This window comes from Muntiacus reevesi, chromosome 1 (genome assembly GCF_963930625.1).
Source record: "Muntiacus reevesi chromosome 1, mMunRee1.1, whole genome shotgun sequence".
NCBI lineage: Eukaryota > Metazoa > Chordata > Mammalia > Artiodactyla > Cervidae > Muntiacus > Muntiacus reevesi.
In genome coordinates this window covers 48183123-48200115 of record NC_089249.1, presented here as the reverse complement: position 1 = coordinate 48200115, position 16993 = coordinate 48183123, and the positions used below count along the sequence as shown (strand labels likewise).

The 16993-nt window shown below is 51.2% G+C and overlaps 1 protein-coding gene across 1 annotated transcript in view; it reads right to left on the bottom strand.

Moving 5' to 3' along the window:
- Positions 1–16993, bottom strand: part of ANO2 (anoctamin 2) — a 324331-nt gene that overhangs the window by 205667 nt on the left and 101671 nt on the right. The window contains exon 9 of the mRNA XM_065923366.1: positions 12234–12298. Coding sequence (XP_065779438.1) covers positions 12234–12298 — 65 coding nt within the window. The remainder of the gene's footprint in view (positions 1–12233; positions 12299–16993) is intronic.

The window sequence follows — 16993 nt, the reverse complement described above, 5'->3', positions numbered from 1 at the left end:
AACTCTACTCAATATCTTGTTATAAACTATAATATTAATAGAAATATATATATGTATGTATGCATAACTGAATCACTATGCTATACACTTGAAAGTAACAACACTGTTAATCAACTATACTTCGATAAAAACTTTTAAAAAATAAACTATACATGATCTGTCTTTTCTTGTTAGATCATAAATTCCATGAGATCAGACAAGTGTGAACCACAGGCCCTGGGATGGTCCTGGTTTATACCTGTTGTCTCAGTGGAGCAGGTTACACTGGATTTAGCAAATATTGACTCCTTTCCCCTTAAGAAAGGGTATAGTTTTCAGAAACATGGGGACTTGTGCTCAGCCATGTGACTGCTTCAGCCAGTGATGCACTATCAGATGTGAGGTCAGCAATGCTTTAAGAGAGACATTGTTGTGTCCCTTCCTTTCCTTGTGCCTTTGTGACTCAACGTGAGAGGAACACGCTCAGGCACCTTCTGATCCACTGAGAGCATGCAGACCTATGGAGACCTGATCGCGGTCTGAAGCCTGGAACCCAGCCCAGCCAACCCTCAGCCTGAAGCAGACCATTCAACCTACAGACACTTAAGCAAGAAAAATAAATGACTGCTATTGTAAGCTATTGATTTGGGATGGTTTGTTATGCAGCATTATTGTGACAGTAACTGACTAGTACACTCAGTGTAGCTATTAATAATGCTCCCTTTCACTCTCAAGAGGGTCCTAGGTTAGACGGTAAATTATCTAATCACTCACAGTCAGTCACATCTATCTTTTTTATCACGTTAGCACCTAAAACAATAATCACAAATAAACATAGCAATGATGCCCAATAAATTTGTTCAGTTTCTCAGTTCTGTCTGACTCTTTGTGACTCCACAGACTGCAGCACACCAGGCTGCCCTGTCCTTCACCATCTTGCAGAGTTTGCTCAAACTCATGTCCATTGAGTCGGTGATGCCATCTAAATATCTCATCCTCTGTTGCCTCTTTTTCCTCCCGACCTCAATCTTTCCCAGCATCAGGATCTTTTTCAGGCACTCAGCTCTTCATATCAGGTGGCCAAAGTATTGGAGCTTCAGCTTCAGCATTAGTCTTTCCAATGAATATCCAAGGTTTATTTCCTTTAGGATTGACTGGTTTGATCTCCTTGCAGTCCAAGGGACTCTCAAGAATCTTCTCCAGCACCACAGAATGGAACTGAATTATATATTCTCTTAAATCTCTTTCTCAAAACACAGAGTCTTCTTTCCAACTGGATGGTGAGAGGTTTGAGCTAGGGGACTCTACAATTTCTTTCATGATGGATCATCAGAAGCTTTAACCTTACCCCCAGAGTTAAACCTTCAGAGAGGGACTAGGATGGCCACAGCAGGTATGACCCCGCAGGATTAGACAGAAAGGGGAAACAGACCAAACCCGGAGGTGAGCATGGAGAATGAGTGACTTGCCTGCCTACCCAAAGTCTGAGGATTAGGCCACATGTCAGACTAAGGAAATAGTCATTTTGTCGGAACTAAAAACAGCTGGAAACTAAGCCACTGCCCCTACCCTCCTCCAGACTACAATTCCAAATAGAAAGTTCAAAATCCCAGTCCTCCAATCTCCTCTCTGTCTCTCCTGATTGTGTTCAGTCAACATGGATTTTATGAAAGAAACCGATGGGGCCAAGGCAACAACCCTGAATCCGGAGCCCTCAAGCAGGGATTCCTAAGGCCCTGAGATGGGTTGGGTGATGCAGGCTAAGGGTCACAACCTCTCCACTCTGGAGTCAGCCACTTGGCCAGGGCACATAGCCACCCCTGGCAGTTACCCAGGGACCTGTGTCTTTGGCTTTGTTATTGTTTAGTCACTAAGTTGTGTCTGACTCTTTGCGTAGCCCTCCAGGCTCCTTTGTCCATGGGATTTCCCAGGCAGGAATACCGGAGTGGGTTGCCGTTTCCTTCTCCAGGGGATCAGGGCTCAAACTCACATCTCCTGCAACACCTTTGGCTACCTTGTGATAACCCCAAGGAGGTACTGGAGGACAGCAGTCTGCCAGGCAGGGATCTTGAAGCTTTTTGTTTTGTTTTGTGCTTATGTCTGTGACTTTCAGACCCACAAAATGCTGCAGCTTTCCATTCCTGAAAACAGAGGCCTGTGCCTGTGTGAAGCATCTGGGCATGCCCAGCTGATTAAATGGAGCAATCTTGCGGTCGCGGCTGCAACGTGTGTTCCAAGGGTATTGTTCAATGTGTCAAGCTGCTTTCTGTTTATGTTGACTTCATACACATGTGGTGTGGGTGGAGAGCATCACTCAGGGGAGTGTCATTAGCGAGAATGGGGAGCTCAGGGTTTCCACAGACGTGTGCTGAAACGGCAGCTCCAGGGATCAAACAGTTGGGTGGTGTCCATGGTGACACATCCCCCGGCTGGTCCCCTCCTTCCTTCCAGGGCAAGATCAGCCCCCTCCGATCCACCTGAGGTCCTTGCCTCCCACAGACAGATGGTACCTGTCGTCACAGCCTGGAGGGTTTGTGAAGAAGATGCAAAGATTCCTCTCTCCATCTCAGCAAGAGGAAGTGCATCAGATCCGAAGGGCTGAATGATTTGTCCTAAAGTTTCCCAAGAGAGAGTGACTGAAAAACTGATTCCCAACAGGTCCATTCCCACCTCACGGCAAGAAGTGCTCAAGTCTTGAACCCTCGCAAGTCCTGTTGTGCCAACGACCTAAATCCTAGACAAACCGCTCATGTTTTTTTTGTTCTTTTGTTGCCTATCATCACGACCTCTCTCTCTAGGCTTTCTTGCCCCTACACACCCCAGGTTTCTCCCCCAACCACCTCCAATGGCTCCAGGGCTCTCTTCTCGGCTGTCATCAGCCTCAGCCCGTTCTTGAGCCTCTCCTTCAGTCAGTATCTCTGGACCTTCAGTCTAAATCTGGTAAATCCCCCAACCCTATTTCCTCTTTCCTTCAAATCTCTACTTTCTGCTCAAAACTCACATGTCCCATAAGTCTCATTTTTTCTCTTACTGGCCACACTAAAGCTGGTTATGAACCCCTTCAGAAGCTTTGGCCCACCCCTTGGCTACTACCTAGCCCCCAGCCCCTCTGCAGACAGCTCTATGCATGGGTTCCCAGTTGCGTACCACTTTACCTTAATGGCTTCCATCAGATTTACTGTGAATACCTGGGGTTCCATCACTATACTGCAAGCTTCCTACTTTGACACCACACCCAGGTCAAAGCTCAGCATCGAGTAGGCCCTTGATGCAGGATCCACTCCTGTGTCAATAGACACTGAGTTCTAAGAAGAGTCTCTGATGGTCTGGATTTCTTGTGACCTCCCAAAGCAAGCAAGAAGAACAAAATACAACTCTGCACAGCAGAGGCACCTGCCTTATCACATTGACTCTGGTCCCATCCTGGAAACACCATTTCACTCACTGGAAAACACCAAGAAGACAATTCCATGACAATGGTAGAGCCTCCCCAAATCCCACAGCAACCAGGAGGCAAACTCCTGGGCAGGTTGCCTAACAGGCTTACCGGTGCATAAGGCTGCCTGCTCGGGGGTCAGGTTACTACACCTGCAACGGAGACAGAGCAGCGAACCAGAGTCAGAAAGGAACCTACTCCACTGACAAACACCAGAAGTGACAGCTGACAGCCTGATGACATGAAGAAGTTAGGGGGAAAAGATTATGAGAAGCAGAAGGAGAAACCAAAACCGTAGCATTCTGGGGTCTCCTAACAAACCGTTCTGGCAAGTGACACATCACTCCTGCTGAAACAGGGACGTTGATGAGGTTGGCCCATCATCAGATAGAGCAGGGGGTGACCAGGTCAGTGAGCCCCTCTCCCCTCCCCAGACCACACCAGGTGTCCCTCAGAGGTTGCTAACTGGAAAGGTTAATTTGAGGAATCTGGAAGCCCAGATCGCCCAACATCTGGCTGGAGCTCTGGGTCACCTTCATCCGTGTGGTACGAGGGCAAGCATATAGTTTCTGGAGCCAGACAGGTCTGGGACTGAACCAAAGGTGGGCTGGCTTGTGGCTTCAGGAAGCTCCTGTCTCCTGAGTTCAGGGTCTCCCTCTGGAACACGAGGTAAGAGCAGCCACTTGGCAGGGTTGCTGGGAGGCGCAGAGCATACCATGCAAACTGCATGATTCCAGGGCACTGATTTACAATTTTAAAAAACCGCCTTATGATTATACAATGTTTGCCAAGACTCTTGAGCTTGAACAGTATCAAATTCTGCTAGTCTAGGGAATAGTATAATTTTTCCCGAGGGAGCAGATAAATAATAGATTTGCTTAACCAGACCTATACCCCTCACAAAGCTATTTGCACAACTATATCATAAGCCTCATCATACTGCTGTCGGGCATTTAGGACAGGTCTTTTGATGTTCATTTCATAGGCTGGAGCCAAGCTGAGTTCTTCTCATCATTAACCCACTGCTCTTGGTCCAGAGGAACATCCCTAGACAGGTGCCTTGGGGTCTGATAAGCACATGGACAGTCACTATCCATCTCATAATTTAGTAGACTCCGCTCCCTCTCCAGTTCTTCCTAGAATACGAACTCTTTAAGTCTGTCTTCATACAGCTGTCTCGCCCCATCTCTGAAAACGTTACCCTTCATTCCCTGAAATAGTTCTAGCCTGGCTGGGTTTTCTTTAGGCAGGATTACCTGACTTGCACACGTGAGGTTTCGCCACAACTTGGTAAATCCCTAAGTGATGTGATCCTAAAATGCTTTCTGAGGTTTTTTCATGGGTCTGTGGGTGCTCTCACGCATCAAAGGATGTTTCTGGAAAGTAAGAGTCACCACTGAAAATCTTTGCCCGAAGCACAGCTGACAGCGCTGAGCACCCCATCACACCCCATCACAGATGACTTGCTTGGGGGCCAGCTTCCCCCCAGGACCTTTTCTGTATAATGTTTTTCTACAGTCTCACAGTTACTTTTTGAAAATGTTCTCTATCTGTCCGTCCCTAGATTTCCCAGAAAAGCCGATTGAACATCTACAAGCTTTGAGATGTGACTTTGCACTTAAGCTCCTTGAGAATGGGGTCATGCTTAATTCATCTCCATCCTGCCAGCATCAATGTCAGACACACCACCACCACAAATGCGTGTTGGCTTAGCTACACCAGGTGAAGTGTGGGGCCGGAGGGCCCTGCTCTGACTTTGTCAGGACGGTGGGTCTCGAAGAGGACTGCAGTGAGGATAAAACTGTTTGAAGAGCCCGTGACACCGGAGGACGTGGAGCAGGGCCAGGTGTGTTTGCTTGCAGGAAAGAAGGCGTGAGAATTATTAGGGACATGAGGCTGGCCGGCTCAGCAGCAGGGCTGCCTGAGTAGCTCAGTGGTAAAGAATCCGCCTGCAATGCAGGAGGCTCAGGTTCGATCCCCGGGTGGGGAAGATCTCCTGGCGAAGGAAATGGCAAACCACTCCAACATTCTTGCCTGGGAAATCCCATGGACAGAGGAACCTGGCGGACTACAGTCCACGGGGTCGCCAAGAGTCGGCCACAACTGAGCAACTGAATGATAACAACCACCAGAACCCAACAGGAAGAAGCTCGCTTTCCATGGAGCTCCAGGGAGCAGAACTGAACTTAAACGGGGGAAATTGACAAGGTTCTGGCTCCATGACTATTTTGAGTGGCTAGAACAGACAAATACACTGCCCCCAAGGCCAGGCACGCTCAATCAGTATGCTGGGAGTGGAAATCTTCCATCCCCTATCCTATGTCCGGGCACTGAGGTCAGCCAGCCTCTAGGCTCCCCACCACTGTGATGTCATGGTTTGGTCCTGGGGTTCCAGATAAATGAGAGTTTACTGCACACAAGGGCCAAGGAGACAGGAATCCTACAACTTGTCATTTATTTCAGGCAAATACCAGCTTCTTTCCTCCTTGGGAAACAGAACCTGACATGAGGGGGTCAGGGAGGCAGGGAGCTAGTGAACCAGATGCTCACCCCCACCCACCTCTGGCCATGCAATCCTAGGAGGCCATGGGGAGTTCATGCAGCCTCCTGACGCAGTGGGAGCCACCAAGTACTGGTACTCCAGGAAGGAAGATTCCGTTTGATCTAAAACAGGAGCCACCAGCTAGGGAAGGCCAGGAGGCCACCCTCGCAGGACCAGAACGGCCTCACGGTGCAGTTGGGGGCACCTCATTCAACTCCTGGTCCACTGGCAGCCCCAGGCTGGCCCTTCCCCTCTGGAGGGTGCAGGACTGGAGGAACATGGCATCTGGGGAGGAGGAGGAGGGAGAGAAAGGAGAAGGGGGACAGGCCTCTTTCCCAGCTGCATCTCATAAACAGCCTGACTTATTTCCCTGCCTATAAAATGGACCAGAATACAACAGCACAGAACATTATTATCCATGTTTCTGCTGCAACCAGCTACTGCCTGCTCTTCTCTGTCAACCATGCTCCTACACCCTCAGAGGAAAAAGAAGTCTTCTTCAGGCCCATGAAATATGACCCCTTTTCAGCCTGCAAAGTGTTTGCTGGCTCAGTCTCAGTCTTCAAAGGCTGAGACCCGTGGAAAACAAGTGGCTGGCCTCACACATCACCTCTCCTCGGTTTCCTCTGTTGGGTCCAGCCTCATCTCCTTCTAACCCTGGATGCTCTGCTCACTTATAGGGGCAGAGCCAAGGACATGAGATAGGCCTGGCATAGAGTCCAGGCAGGTGAGCGAGGTCTGCAAGTCAAGTTCTTGACCGGATCATTGCCGATCGGCAGTCAGGAAGGACCTGGCTCTGGACAGCACTGTGATTGCTGGCTGACAATACCAGGCTCAACGAGTCCATATTTGGGGCGTATTTGGGGCGTATTTGGGGGTGACAATGAAGACGCATTCAAGACTTTTAACCCTTTAACTTCAGGCCTTCAGAAAGCAATGTTTCTAATTCAAGTGCCACCTCTTACAGGAAGTCTTCCCTTACTCTGCTGGTAGCAACTACTCTCCAACCACTGTCCCGTCCAATCACATTCATACTTACATGACAGTCCTTAAAGTCTTCACTCCATCCTGCCTTGCACACGTTTGGCTCCCTATATGACTGCTGGATCTTTAAGGACACAAACTGCACCCTATTCCTAGCCTTGCCTCCCTGCATTGAGGGCACACAGACTTGTTCACTGTGAGCATCAGTAAATGTTGATCGCATTGAGCTGAACTGCCTGTATGAATCCCAGTGAAGATCAAGAAGGAGGTAGCAGGCTCAGGAAATAATTCATCATGGATTGAGCAACGTTTTCTTCTTTCCTCTCCAGTCCCTCCCCCAAACCAGTTGTGGCCAGTCCTCCCTGAGCCTGGCGTGCTGAGAAGCCTCCTAAGAAAGAACGTGGCTTCCTCTGTCTCTCCCCTGGGGGTGCATTTCAGGAGGATGGAATAGGGGCTCAGAGACAGAGCTGGGTGGATCAACCTTCTAGTGGCCGTTCTGAGGAATTATGGCAAGGATCAGGGCCTCTGCCTTGTAACAGGAGGTGTGTGCATGCTCAGACACCTCAGTCGTGTCCAGCTCTTTGCAACCCCATGGACTGTAGCCAACCAAGCTCCTCTGTCCATGGGATTCTCCAGGCAAGAATCCTGGAGTGGGTTGCCGTGCCTTCCTCTGGGGGATCTTCCTGACCCAGGGACTGAACCTGCATCTCTTACATCTCCTGCATTGGCAGGTGGATTCTCTACCACTAGTGCCACTTGGGAAGCCCCTATATTAGGAGGAGGGAAAGCCAGTTCCTGAGATGCCAGTTCTAGACGGGCTCTCCACGGGCGGGGCTGGAGTGGGCTGAGAGTGTGGGATGGAAGAGATGGGTAGACAGGTGGGGGCAGAGCGCCACTCTTGCTGTCCACAGATGCCACCCAAAGGCTCCTGAAATCACTGAGGTCTTAGGAAGAGGGACTGAGGAAGCAGGACGTTGCTAAGAGGGCTCCAGCCCCGCCACAGGGATAGGTGCTACTCCCCCCCATGAAACGTCATCCCTGGAAAAGGAGGGAACAAGGAAGAGCCATTCACCCCTCCCCAGACGGTCGCCCCAAGTTGGCACAGTGGACATTGCCTATATACGATGCCCTTGGTATATCCCCCAAGGTCATCAGCTACCATCCCTGAGGTGAGTGGACTTCTGGTCCCCTCTCCTCCACATGCCATTGTAGTTAACTGGCAGCTGCTGCTGCTGCTGCTAAGTCGCTTCAGTCGTGTCCGACTCTGTGCGACCCCATAGACGGCAGCCCACCAAGCTCCCCCGTCCCTGGGATTCTCCAGGCAAGAACTCTGGAGTGGGGTGCCATTGCCTTCTCTGTAACTGGCACCAGATGCTTTCAAATACAGTTTTGTATATCAGCTTGTTAGTAGCTAAATCTAACTCAGATGTTTGAAGCCTATTGTTTTGTCTCATCCATAGCAAAACCTCCCAGCCAGGAAAAGCAGCCCATGAGTGGATATTCATTTTCATGAAAAGGCAAGGCAGGGTGCTGGCTAATATGGGATCAGCACTGTACACACCCCCAAGGCCCAGGCTCCTGGGTACCCCAAGAAATAAAAGTCATTCCCATCCTGGGACATCAGGGCGTGAACCTTGGGTGCTGAAGGCAGAAATCTACTCCTCTACCTGTGAGGATGCTCGTATGGCCCCAAGAGACTAGTAGAGCCACCTCCCTCCAGCCGGGACAGCATTTCCTCCACTGGCTCCATCGCAAACCTTGTTTCGGCCTGGACCCCAGTGCCGCAGGCTGGGAGTTCCCAGAAGAATCTACGTGGGGGAGTGGGAGATACCTGCTGGATACCTCCCTGGGGAACTTCCCAAGCAGCACTTACACACACACATACATGCACATACACATACACAAATACATGCACACACGTACACACACACACACCTGTGCGCGTGCACATATACACACATACACATGCACCAATAAACATGCATGAACATGCACACGTGTGTGCACATACACATGCGCACGTGTGAGTGCACATACACACTTATACTCATGCACACACATGTACACACACACACACACACACACACACACACACACACACACACACTCACACTCTGCTCAGGCCTGTAGGCCCTGAGGTTTCCAGAACAAAGGCAGGACCCAGGGTGCAGAGTCTGGCTGGGCTGAGACCCCCATTAGCATCCTCACCATGCAGCCTGCTGGACCCAGATGCCCGCAGCGGGAGGGAGGGGCTCACGGTGCAGATAAGGGCATCTAGTCTCCCCTCTGCTCACTTTCCACCCCTGGGAAAGGAGCTTCAAACCCCACATCTCCAGCTTAGACTTGAAGGGCTGCAGACAGGGAAGGATAGCTGGTCCCAGGGCTTTACATGCAAACAGACTGCCCAGACCCACTGGGCTCTCAGCTGCTGTGCTTTTGAATGTCCCAAACCACAGGCACAGGGGGAGGAATGGAGCTCAGTGTTGACAACGAGAGGCCAGGGGCCCGAGGGAACAGGCAGGAAAGACCCCGCCGGCCTTTGCAAGAGTCACCTCCAACTTGGACAGGACGCCCCTGCTTCAGCACAGAACACGTGGGTGCAGTTACCATGTAAGCCTGCAGGGGGCAGAGTTCACAGGTGTGCACTGCAATGGAACCACAGGGTCTGGGCAGCCTCCGACTGGATCCCGTGGACCACTAGGTCTCCAGAGGTGTAGGCAAGAAGGATGAAGAACAAGTAGCAAAAGAGAGAAATGGTGCTGAAGACACACTCACAGGAGCTGGTGTCAGACCGGGACTAGGACGTGGGAGGAGGAAGGTGACGTGGACACAGGAGTTTGGGTGGAGCCAGCAGAGTGCAGGAGCTGTTCCCCCGCCCTCCACCCCAGTTTCCTCTCCATGAGCCCCCAAGGTGCATGCTCATGGCATCCCTGTCTCCAAGACCTATCTGAACCCTCAAGGCCTCTGTCCCTTCCCTGTCTCCCCTTCACCTTTTCTCTCTCTCTCTCACTCTCTCTCTCTCCTCTTCTTTCTCCATGGTCACCTCTTCTCTCTCCAGCAGAGCAAATTCCTTACCCCATTGGGTGGACAACAATCCCCCACTCCTGCCCCCCACCACACACATTACCATTTCCTCCCCTCCAGCCAGTATCTGAGAGATGCTCCAGGCTCTAGGCATATCCAAGCTGCTGGCATCCTGCAGAGGTTGCAAGAGCCCCCAAGCTCCCAGATCTGAGCAGCAAGTGGACACTGTGACATGTTGTAGAAACTCTGATCCAAAGTGGACACTGGGACCCACAATGGACACTACCCAAAATGGACACTAGGACCCATAGCTTCAAGCTCTGCATCCTTGGAAACTGCCAGACCCCAGAGCAGGGCTTTGCAGCAAAGGTCACACTTCCCCTGCAGGTGAGGCCTCTTTGGTGGCCAAAATGGGGTGCACCCTAGAAATGCCATCGCCCACTTAGCTGGCAGCTGGTCACCTGAAGTTTCCAGAGAAAAGACGAGGCTCTCTGGTAGGGAGAATTTTTATTTTCTGGAATCATATTTTTAAAAAACGAGTTGGAGAAAACAGGCGACAGTGTGGGTGGCCACTGGAGAGGCCGAGAGGAAGATCAAAGGCTGCCAGGCATGGAGGAAGCAGCCCGGAGAACAATCTAGGTGGCCGCGCCTCACAAAAGCAGCCAGGGGACGGGAGGCGCTGGATGAGGGGCCTCGGTCACCCGCATCCGTGGCCCGGCTCCCCAACCCCAGTGCCTCGGCTAACAGCCTTCAGCTGGAACAAACACCTGCTGTCAAGAGACATCCAACTGAGCTCCCAGTTCCCCGGGAGGGCCGTCCCCTCTCTGCGTGGGAGGTGGGCCTGCCCAAACTCTGACTCCCAGCCTGCTGTCTTCTTCCAAGAAGGAGCTGGAATTGCTCCCACTGGATCCAATCCTTCTGGCGGCCGCCCCTCTCAAGGTCTCAGCCTGGGGCGAGCAGCCAGGAACACTCTCCGAGTTTGCCGGCTGATGAATTAGCTCATGAGAATAAGCCACGGGTGACCGAGGGGCAGCGAGTCCTCTATGTCAGGCGCCGAGGGTCCCCATCATTTCTAAATGAGTGTGCTGGACCAAATTTCCCCACAGAGCCCTCGGCTCAGCCTCCCAGTTTGGGGCCACCAGGATGCCCTGAATATTCATTGGAAGGACCAAGGCTGCAGCTGAAGCTCTAATACTTTGGCCACCTGATGCAAAGAGCCGACTCATTGGAAAAGACCCTGGTGCTGGGAAAGACTGAAGGCAGGAAGAGAAGGGGACGACAGAGGATGGGATGGTTGGATGGCATCACTGACTCAATGGACATGAGTTTGAGCAATGTCTCAAACTCACTGTCCCAATGTCTCATTATCTCAGTGTCTCTCACTCTGGGAGATGGTGAAGGACAGGGAAGCCCGGCATGCTGCAGTCCACGGGGTCGCAAAGAGTCAGGCACAACTGAGCGACTGAACAACAGGATGCCGAAGACCAAAGAAGGGCTGCGACTTGCCCAGAGAAGCAAGCGCCCCTAGTGGTTGGGTCTGGACAAGACTCCCGTCTCCGTAGTCTCAGCTCATTCCTCCCCCATTGCACAGGGTGACCCCCTAACACTTCACCTGAGAAAGACGTGGGGTTCTAACAACCCTCAACCATTTGAGGCTAGTCAGACCTATCAAATTCTAGAAAGTTCTTTCAGAAAGCTTGTCACCTCTGTTCTGTAACAAGCCTCACAAATTCCCAAGGCAACTGGGCAGTACTTTGGGGGCAGCACTAAGTGGGTGGGATTTAGGACCCAGGCTCTCCTCCCTTCCAATCATTCTTCATAAGCCATAAAAAGTCCACATATCCTCTCACACCAGTCGGTTTATTCCTTATATGATTTGTCAGGTCTTCCCTCCTCTTGTTCGGCACTGTGGCTTCTGGGGCATGACCCAAGGATCTGCTGCACCCAGATCCTTCTTGAGGCAAATCGGAGGGACGGTAATAAAAGAAGAACTCTACACACCCTTCTCCCCCAAGAGCAGAAAGGGGGGGACCACAGTGCTGATGACCCCAAGATGCAAGTCATGGGATATCTGTCTATATTATCTGCTGCCCCACGGCCACCACTGCCCTCCCTCGCCCAGGAGCTGGTTCCCCACCCGTAAGACACAGAGCAGAAGGGGAGGTCACAGTCTAGAATAGCCCTCTGCTTGGCCAATAGACCTCCAAGGGCCAAGAATGTCAGCAGAGATCTTTCAGGTCCTCCCGAGGGTCCCCTCCCACATCTTACCTGATGAGGTCAATGGGTTGAAACTTATAAAACACCCCATAGCGTGCCCATTCTTGATACAGCAGCTAAACAAGAAAAACAGGGAACCAGGTTAGAGGTGAAGTGGGCAACCAGTCACCTTTTGTATCCAGCTTAGCAAGTTAAAATTAGACACCTGCCAAGGCATGGTGGCACTAGTGGTAAAGAACCTGCCTGCCAATGCAGAAGACATAAATGATGCGGGTTGGATCCCTGGGTCAGGAAGATCCCCTGGAGGAGGGCATGGCAACCCACTCCAGTGTTCTTGCCTAGAGAATCCCACGGATGGAGGAACCTGGCAGGCTACAGTCCGTGAGGTCACAAAGAGTCGGACATGATAGAAGCAACTTAGCATGCATACGCGCACGCACACACATATAGTCCTGGGAACTTCACTCAATACTCTGTAATGACCTAGATGGGAAAAGAATCTAAAGAGTGGACATATGTATATGTATATGGACATATGTATATGTATAACTGATTCACTTTGCTGTACACTCAAAATTAACACAACATTGTAAATCAACTGTACTCAGATCAAAATTAATTTTAAAACAAAGTAATTATTGATAAAGTGAAGTCACTCAGTCGTGTCTGACTCTTTGCGACCCCATGGACTGTAGCCTACCAGGTTTCTCCATACATGGCATTTTCCAGGCAAGAATACTGGAGTGGGTTGCCATTTCCTTCTCCAGGGGGTCTTCCCAACCCAGGGATCCAACCCAGGTCTCCCGCATTGCAGGCAGACGCTCTACCCTCTGAGCCACCAGGGAATGTAAAAAAGGATAGCAGGAGAAGGGCTCTCTGAGGAGGTGACATTTGGGTTGAGACCTAGGAGATGGGGGTATGTTTCAGCTAGGAGAACACTCCTTCTGTGCCAAGGCCTTGAGGAAAGTGCATGTGACATGTCCTCACAGGAAGGCCAGGCTGAGCAAGGGGAGAATCTTGGGAGATAATGCTGTTCCACGTTTCCAAGTCTTCCACATCGCATCTTCTCACATATCACACAGAACTCATGCAATTCTAGCAAGGAGAAGTGACTCTAATCAGGTATTCTGGGTAGATGGCTGAACATGAGCCCTACAGGAAGTCTTCAAAGACACGATATCAAACTGAAATAAAATTGGCATTCCTACTTGGCGACTGTAGACTTTTTATTGTCACAATGTCCCCCAACAACTTCAGAAAAGAATCAGAAACTGCATGAACTCTGATAGTGCAAACTGTACCCGGAGTCCCACTTTCTAGAGACAGGATACCCCAACACAAAGGGGGTGACATGGTGCCTGGTGGGCAGGCGAAGATCTGAATCCATGAAGCCTGAGGCTGTGTTCCAGGCAGGTGGCTCCAACCTGATCACACCGTTATTACTCTCTCTCTTCCTCCCTGTCATCCTGGTGCTTCTACCGCTCTGGGTTTTTATTCCCTCTCCCCAGTGCCAACACTGGGCTCACCAGAACCTAGCTGTCACAGTGACATCACTGGGGGCCCACAGGGAGGCCAGCTTGCGTCAAGAGATACGGGCAAGGCCGCCCGGGAGAGCGGTGGGACGTCAGTGCTCCCTCTGAGGCCCTGACCTCCAGGGCACATTCCTCTCCGAGTCACCAAGTCCAACCCTGAAACCTGAGAACACCTGTCTGCACTGCCCTGAAGGGGAAAACTGAAAATGTTCCAGGAAGCCAGTGTGGCCCACTTGGCTCCAAACTGAGAGCTAGGCTCCCAGGCCTTGCCCCGGGCTGGCTCCCAGACGTGCTGGACGAAAGCTCCAGGAGTCCTTTCTCAAGGCCGCATCGATCGCTGGTAGATACAGGGCAGGCTGAGCTAAGAGAGCTGCCTGTATTCCATGGAGACAGGCCAGACAGACACTGCAGAGGACATCAGCAGGCATATCCCGCTGGAGCTGGAGCTCTAAGCTTCAAACCTGGGAGGTGATGTGACAGTGATGCCTGGATGCCCACACAGCTCTGCCCAGCAGGTTCATAGGGCCGCCAGGCAGGCGATGTAGGAGCTAGGTGGCAGGTGCTATAGACTGCTGGCTGTCTTTACAAATATTTAACCACACAGTTTCAAACCAGGTGGGTCATGCCCTGGTTACAGGGTCCCAGCACAGACCAGCGGTCAGGGTATAGTGAGGCAGGCCAGAGTCTCTGCCCCACAGGGATAAGCATGTGTCAGTCAAGTTCAGGAGGACAATCACGGTAACTTGCCACAGGACCTTCGAACTAGCTCCTAGCTTATTAGATCTTACTAAATCTGCTCTCTCCCTTAGTTACCTCATGCCCTCTTCACCAACTGGTCAAGCCTGCAAACAGAGCCAGAGAGTCTGCAGCTCCTTCTTGGGGGACAGAGCCTTATTTTGGAGGCCCCAGAGGTCATTCCATGCACGTGGGTCTGACCCCAAAACTTTACTGCAGGCAGAAACAAGCCACGGGGACCGCCCCGCTGATGGATCAGAGCACGCAGAAGACAGGTCGATCCCCAAGGGTCACAGCTGAGAGTGGGTCAGTGTAAGTGTTTCATGAGATTATAAAGGGCCCAACTGGTAAAAGCATCTTCAAGGTCAGAGGATGGCAGGATGTGTGAGACCCATGACCCTCACCGAGGTCCCAAGCTCCTAAGCTGGACCTGTGGCAGATACAGAGATGCCAGCTGCAGCGAGCTGAGAGGCACTGATGAGATGGGAGGACCAGGATGGGACAGGATGGAATTCTACCCCCTGGATCCTGCAATGACCTATTTGAGTTTTTGGCAGGTCACGTCTCCATTAATTCAATGGGACTTGTGCAAGAAGGGAAAACTAGACCGCAAGAGAAACCAAAAAGTAGCCTTCCCATCAGAAAGCAAGATGGACTCTCGCCATGAACCTTCTGGCGGGTCACTTTTTAACAGTCCACCAGAGAAGACAATCCTCTGAAAAAGCTGGAAGATCTAGAACCGAGGGTGTAAAAGCTGTTAAAGGAAGTCATCTTTTAAGGTTGGGCCCGGGATTCCCCGTAAGTGGCCAGGGAAGCCATGGGATGCTGGCGGGGCTCAAGCCGCCCTCAAAAGACAGTAACAGTCCCTTCTCTGGGATGCCTGAGAAAAGCAGGTGAGTCTGGCATATGTGGGCTGAGGTGGCTGCAGACCCCGCAGCCCTGCTTTCTCGAAAGGTGGGAAACCCCTGGTCTCCAGAGTGAGGGAACCTCTCACGAATCACCCTCCAGGAGGGGCTGAGTCATAGAGACTGCAGGCTGCCCTAGGCAGCGGCGGGTGGGGGTTGGGGGAGACAGCTCTCCACCTAAGAGGCAGATCACTGGAACAGCTACAAATCTCAGGGAAGAGAGGAGGCGAACCCCCGGTAGCAGCAGGATGGCCGGATCACCACTGAAGTCCCCCAGAGGAGTGATCTCTCATCTTTCTTTCAAGATACCTCTGAGGCTCCAGGAACAAAGCCAGCCCTGCAGTGAGAGGTCCCCCTGCCACACACAAGAGGTCATGTCCACCCGGCTGCAGAACCGGCTGGGATTTGAATGCCAGGGTCAGTCCTAACAGAACAATTATTTAATGCAGAGGTCCCCAGCCTTCAGGACCTAATCCCTGAGGATCTGAGGTGGAGCTGACTTAATAATAATAATTTGACCACCTGATAGAAAGAGCCAACTCATTGGAAAAGACCCTGATGCTGGGAAAGATTGAAAGCAAAAGGAGAGGGTAACAGAGGATAAGATGGTTAGACAGCATCACCGACTCAATGGACATGAACTTGAGCAAACTCCAGGAGATAGTGGAGGACAGGGAAGCCTGCCGTGCTGCAGCCCATGGGGTGGCAAAGAATCAGACACGACTTAGCAAATGAGGAATAACAAAGTGCACAAAAAATATGATGCACTTAAATCATCCTGAAACCATATCCTCGCCTGACCCGTGGAAAAATTGTCTTCCACGAAAACTGGTACCTGGTGCCAAAAAAGGTCAGGGATCACTGAATTAATCGACATGGGAATCGGTCTCCTGGCCTTGCTGAGTATCCATTTCCCAATCCAAATGGACAGGGAAAAAAGCTTTCAGTCTCATTCACAACTCCTCTTACCTCCCATCACAGTAAATTTTATTTCCCTAACCATGACCCAGGCAGAGGAAAAGAAGGAGGCCAGGAGTGGCTGGTGAACCTGAGAAAAGTCACAAGAAATGGGGTCCTTGGGGCCTCGCTGGTGGCTCAGTGGTGAAGAATCCACGTGCCAACGCAGGGCACACTGATCCAGGACGATCCCACATGTCACGGGGCAGCCGAGCCTGCGAGCTGCAACTACTGAAGCCCAAATGCTCGAGAGTTCCACAAGAGACTCACGGCAATGGGAAGCCTGCACACCCCAACCAGAGAGTGGCACCCGCTCGCTGCAGCCAGAGAAAAGCCTGTACAACAACGAAGACCCAGCACAGACAAATAAATAAATTATTTTGAAAAAAAAGAAAAGAAATGGGCTCTTTGTCTTCCAAAGACACTTGTCCATCCTCATGAGCATCACTTGACATCAGGTTTGGAAATTATCCACTGAGATGCAGATCTGCCCTGGAGGTCTGTCCCTGCCTGCCAGGTTCCATCCACTCCCCCGGCTGGGATGTGCACGGCCTTAAGTAAAACAATTCCTGGAGGACAACTTTCTGTTATGGGATTTTACTGTTAACAATAATGTAATATCATTCCAGGCAAAGGCACATAGATTTTTGATAGCCTACACATCACTTCTCTCTGCCTCTGT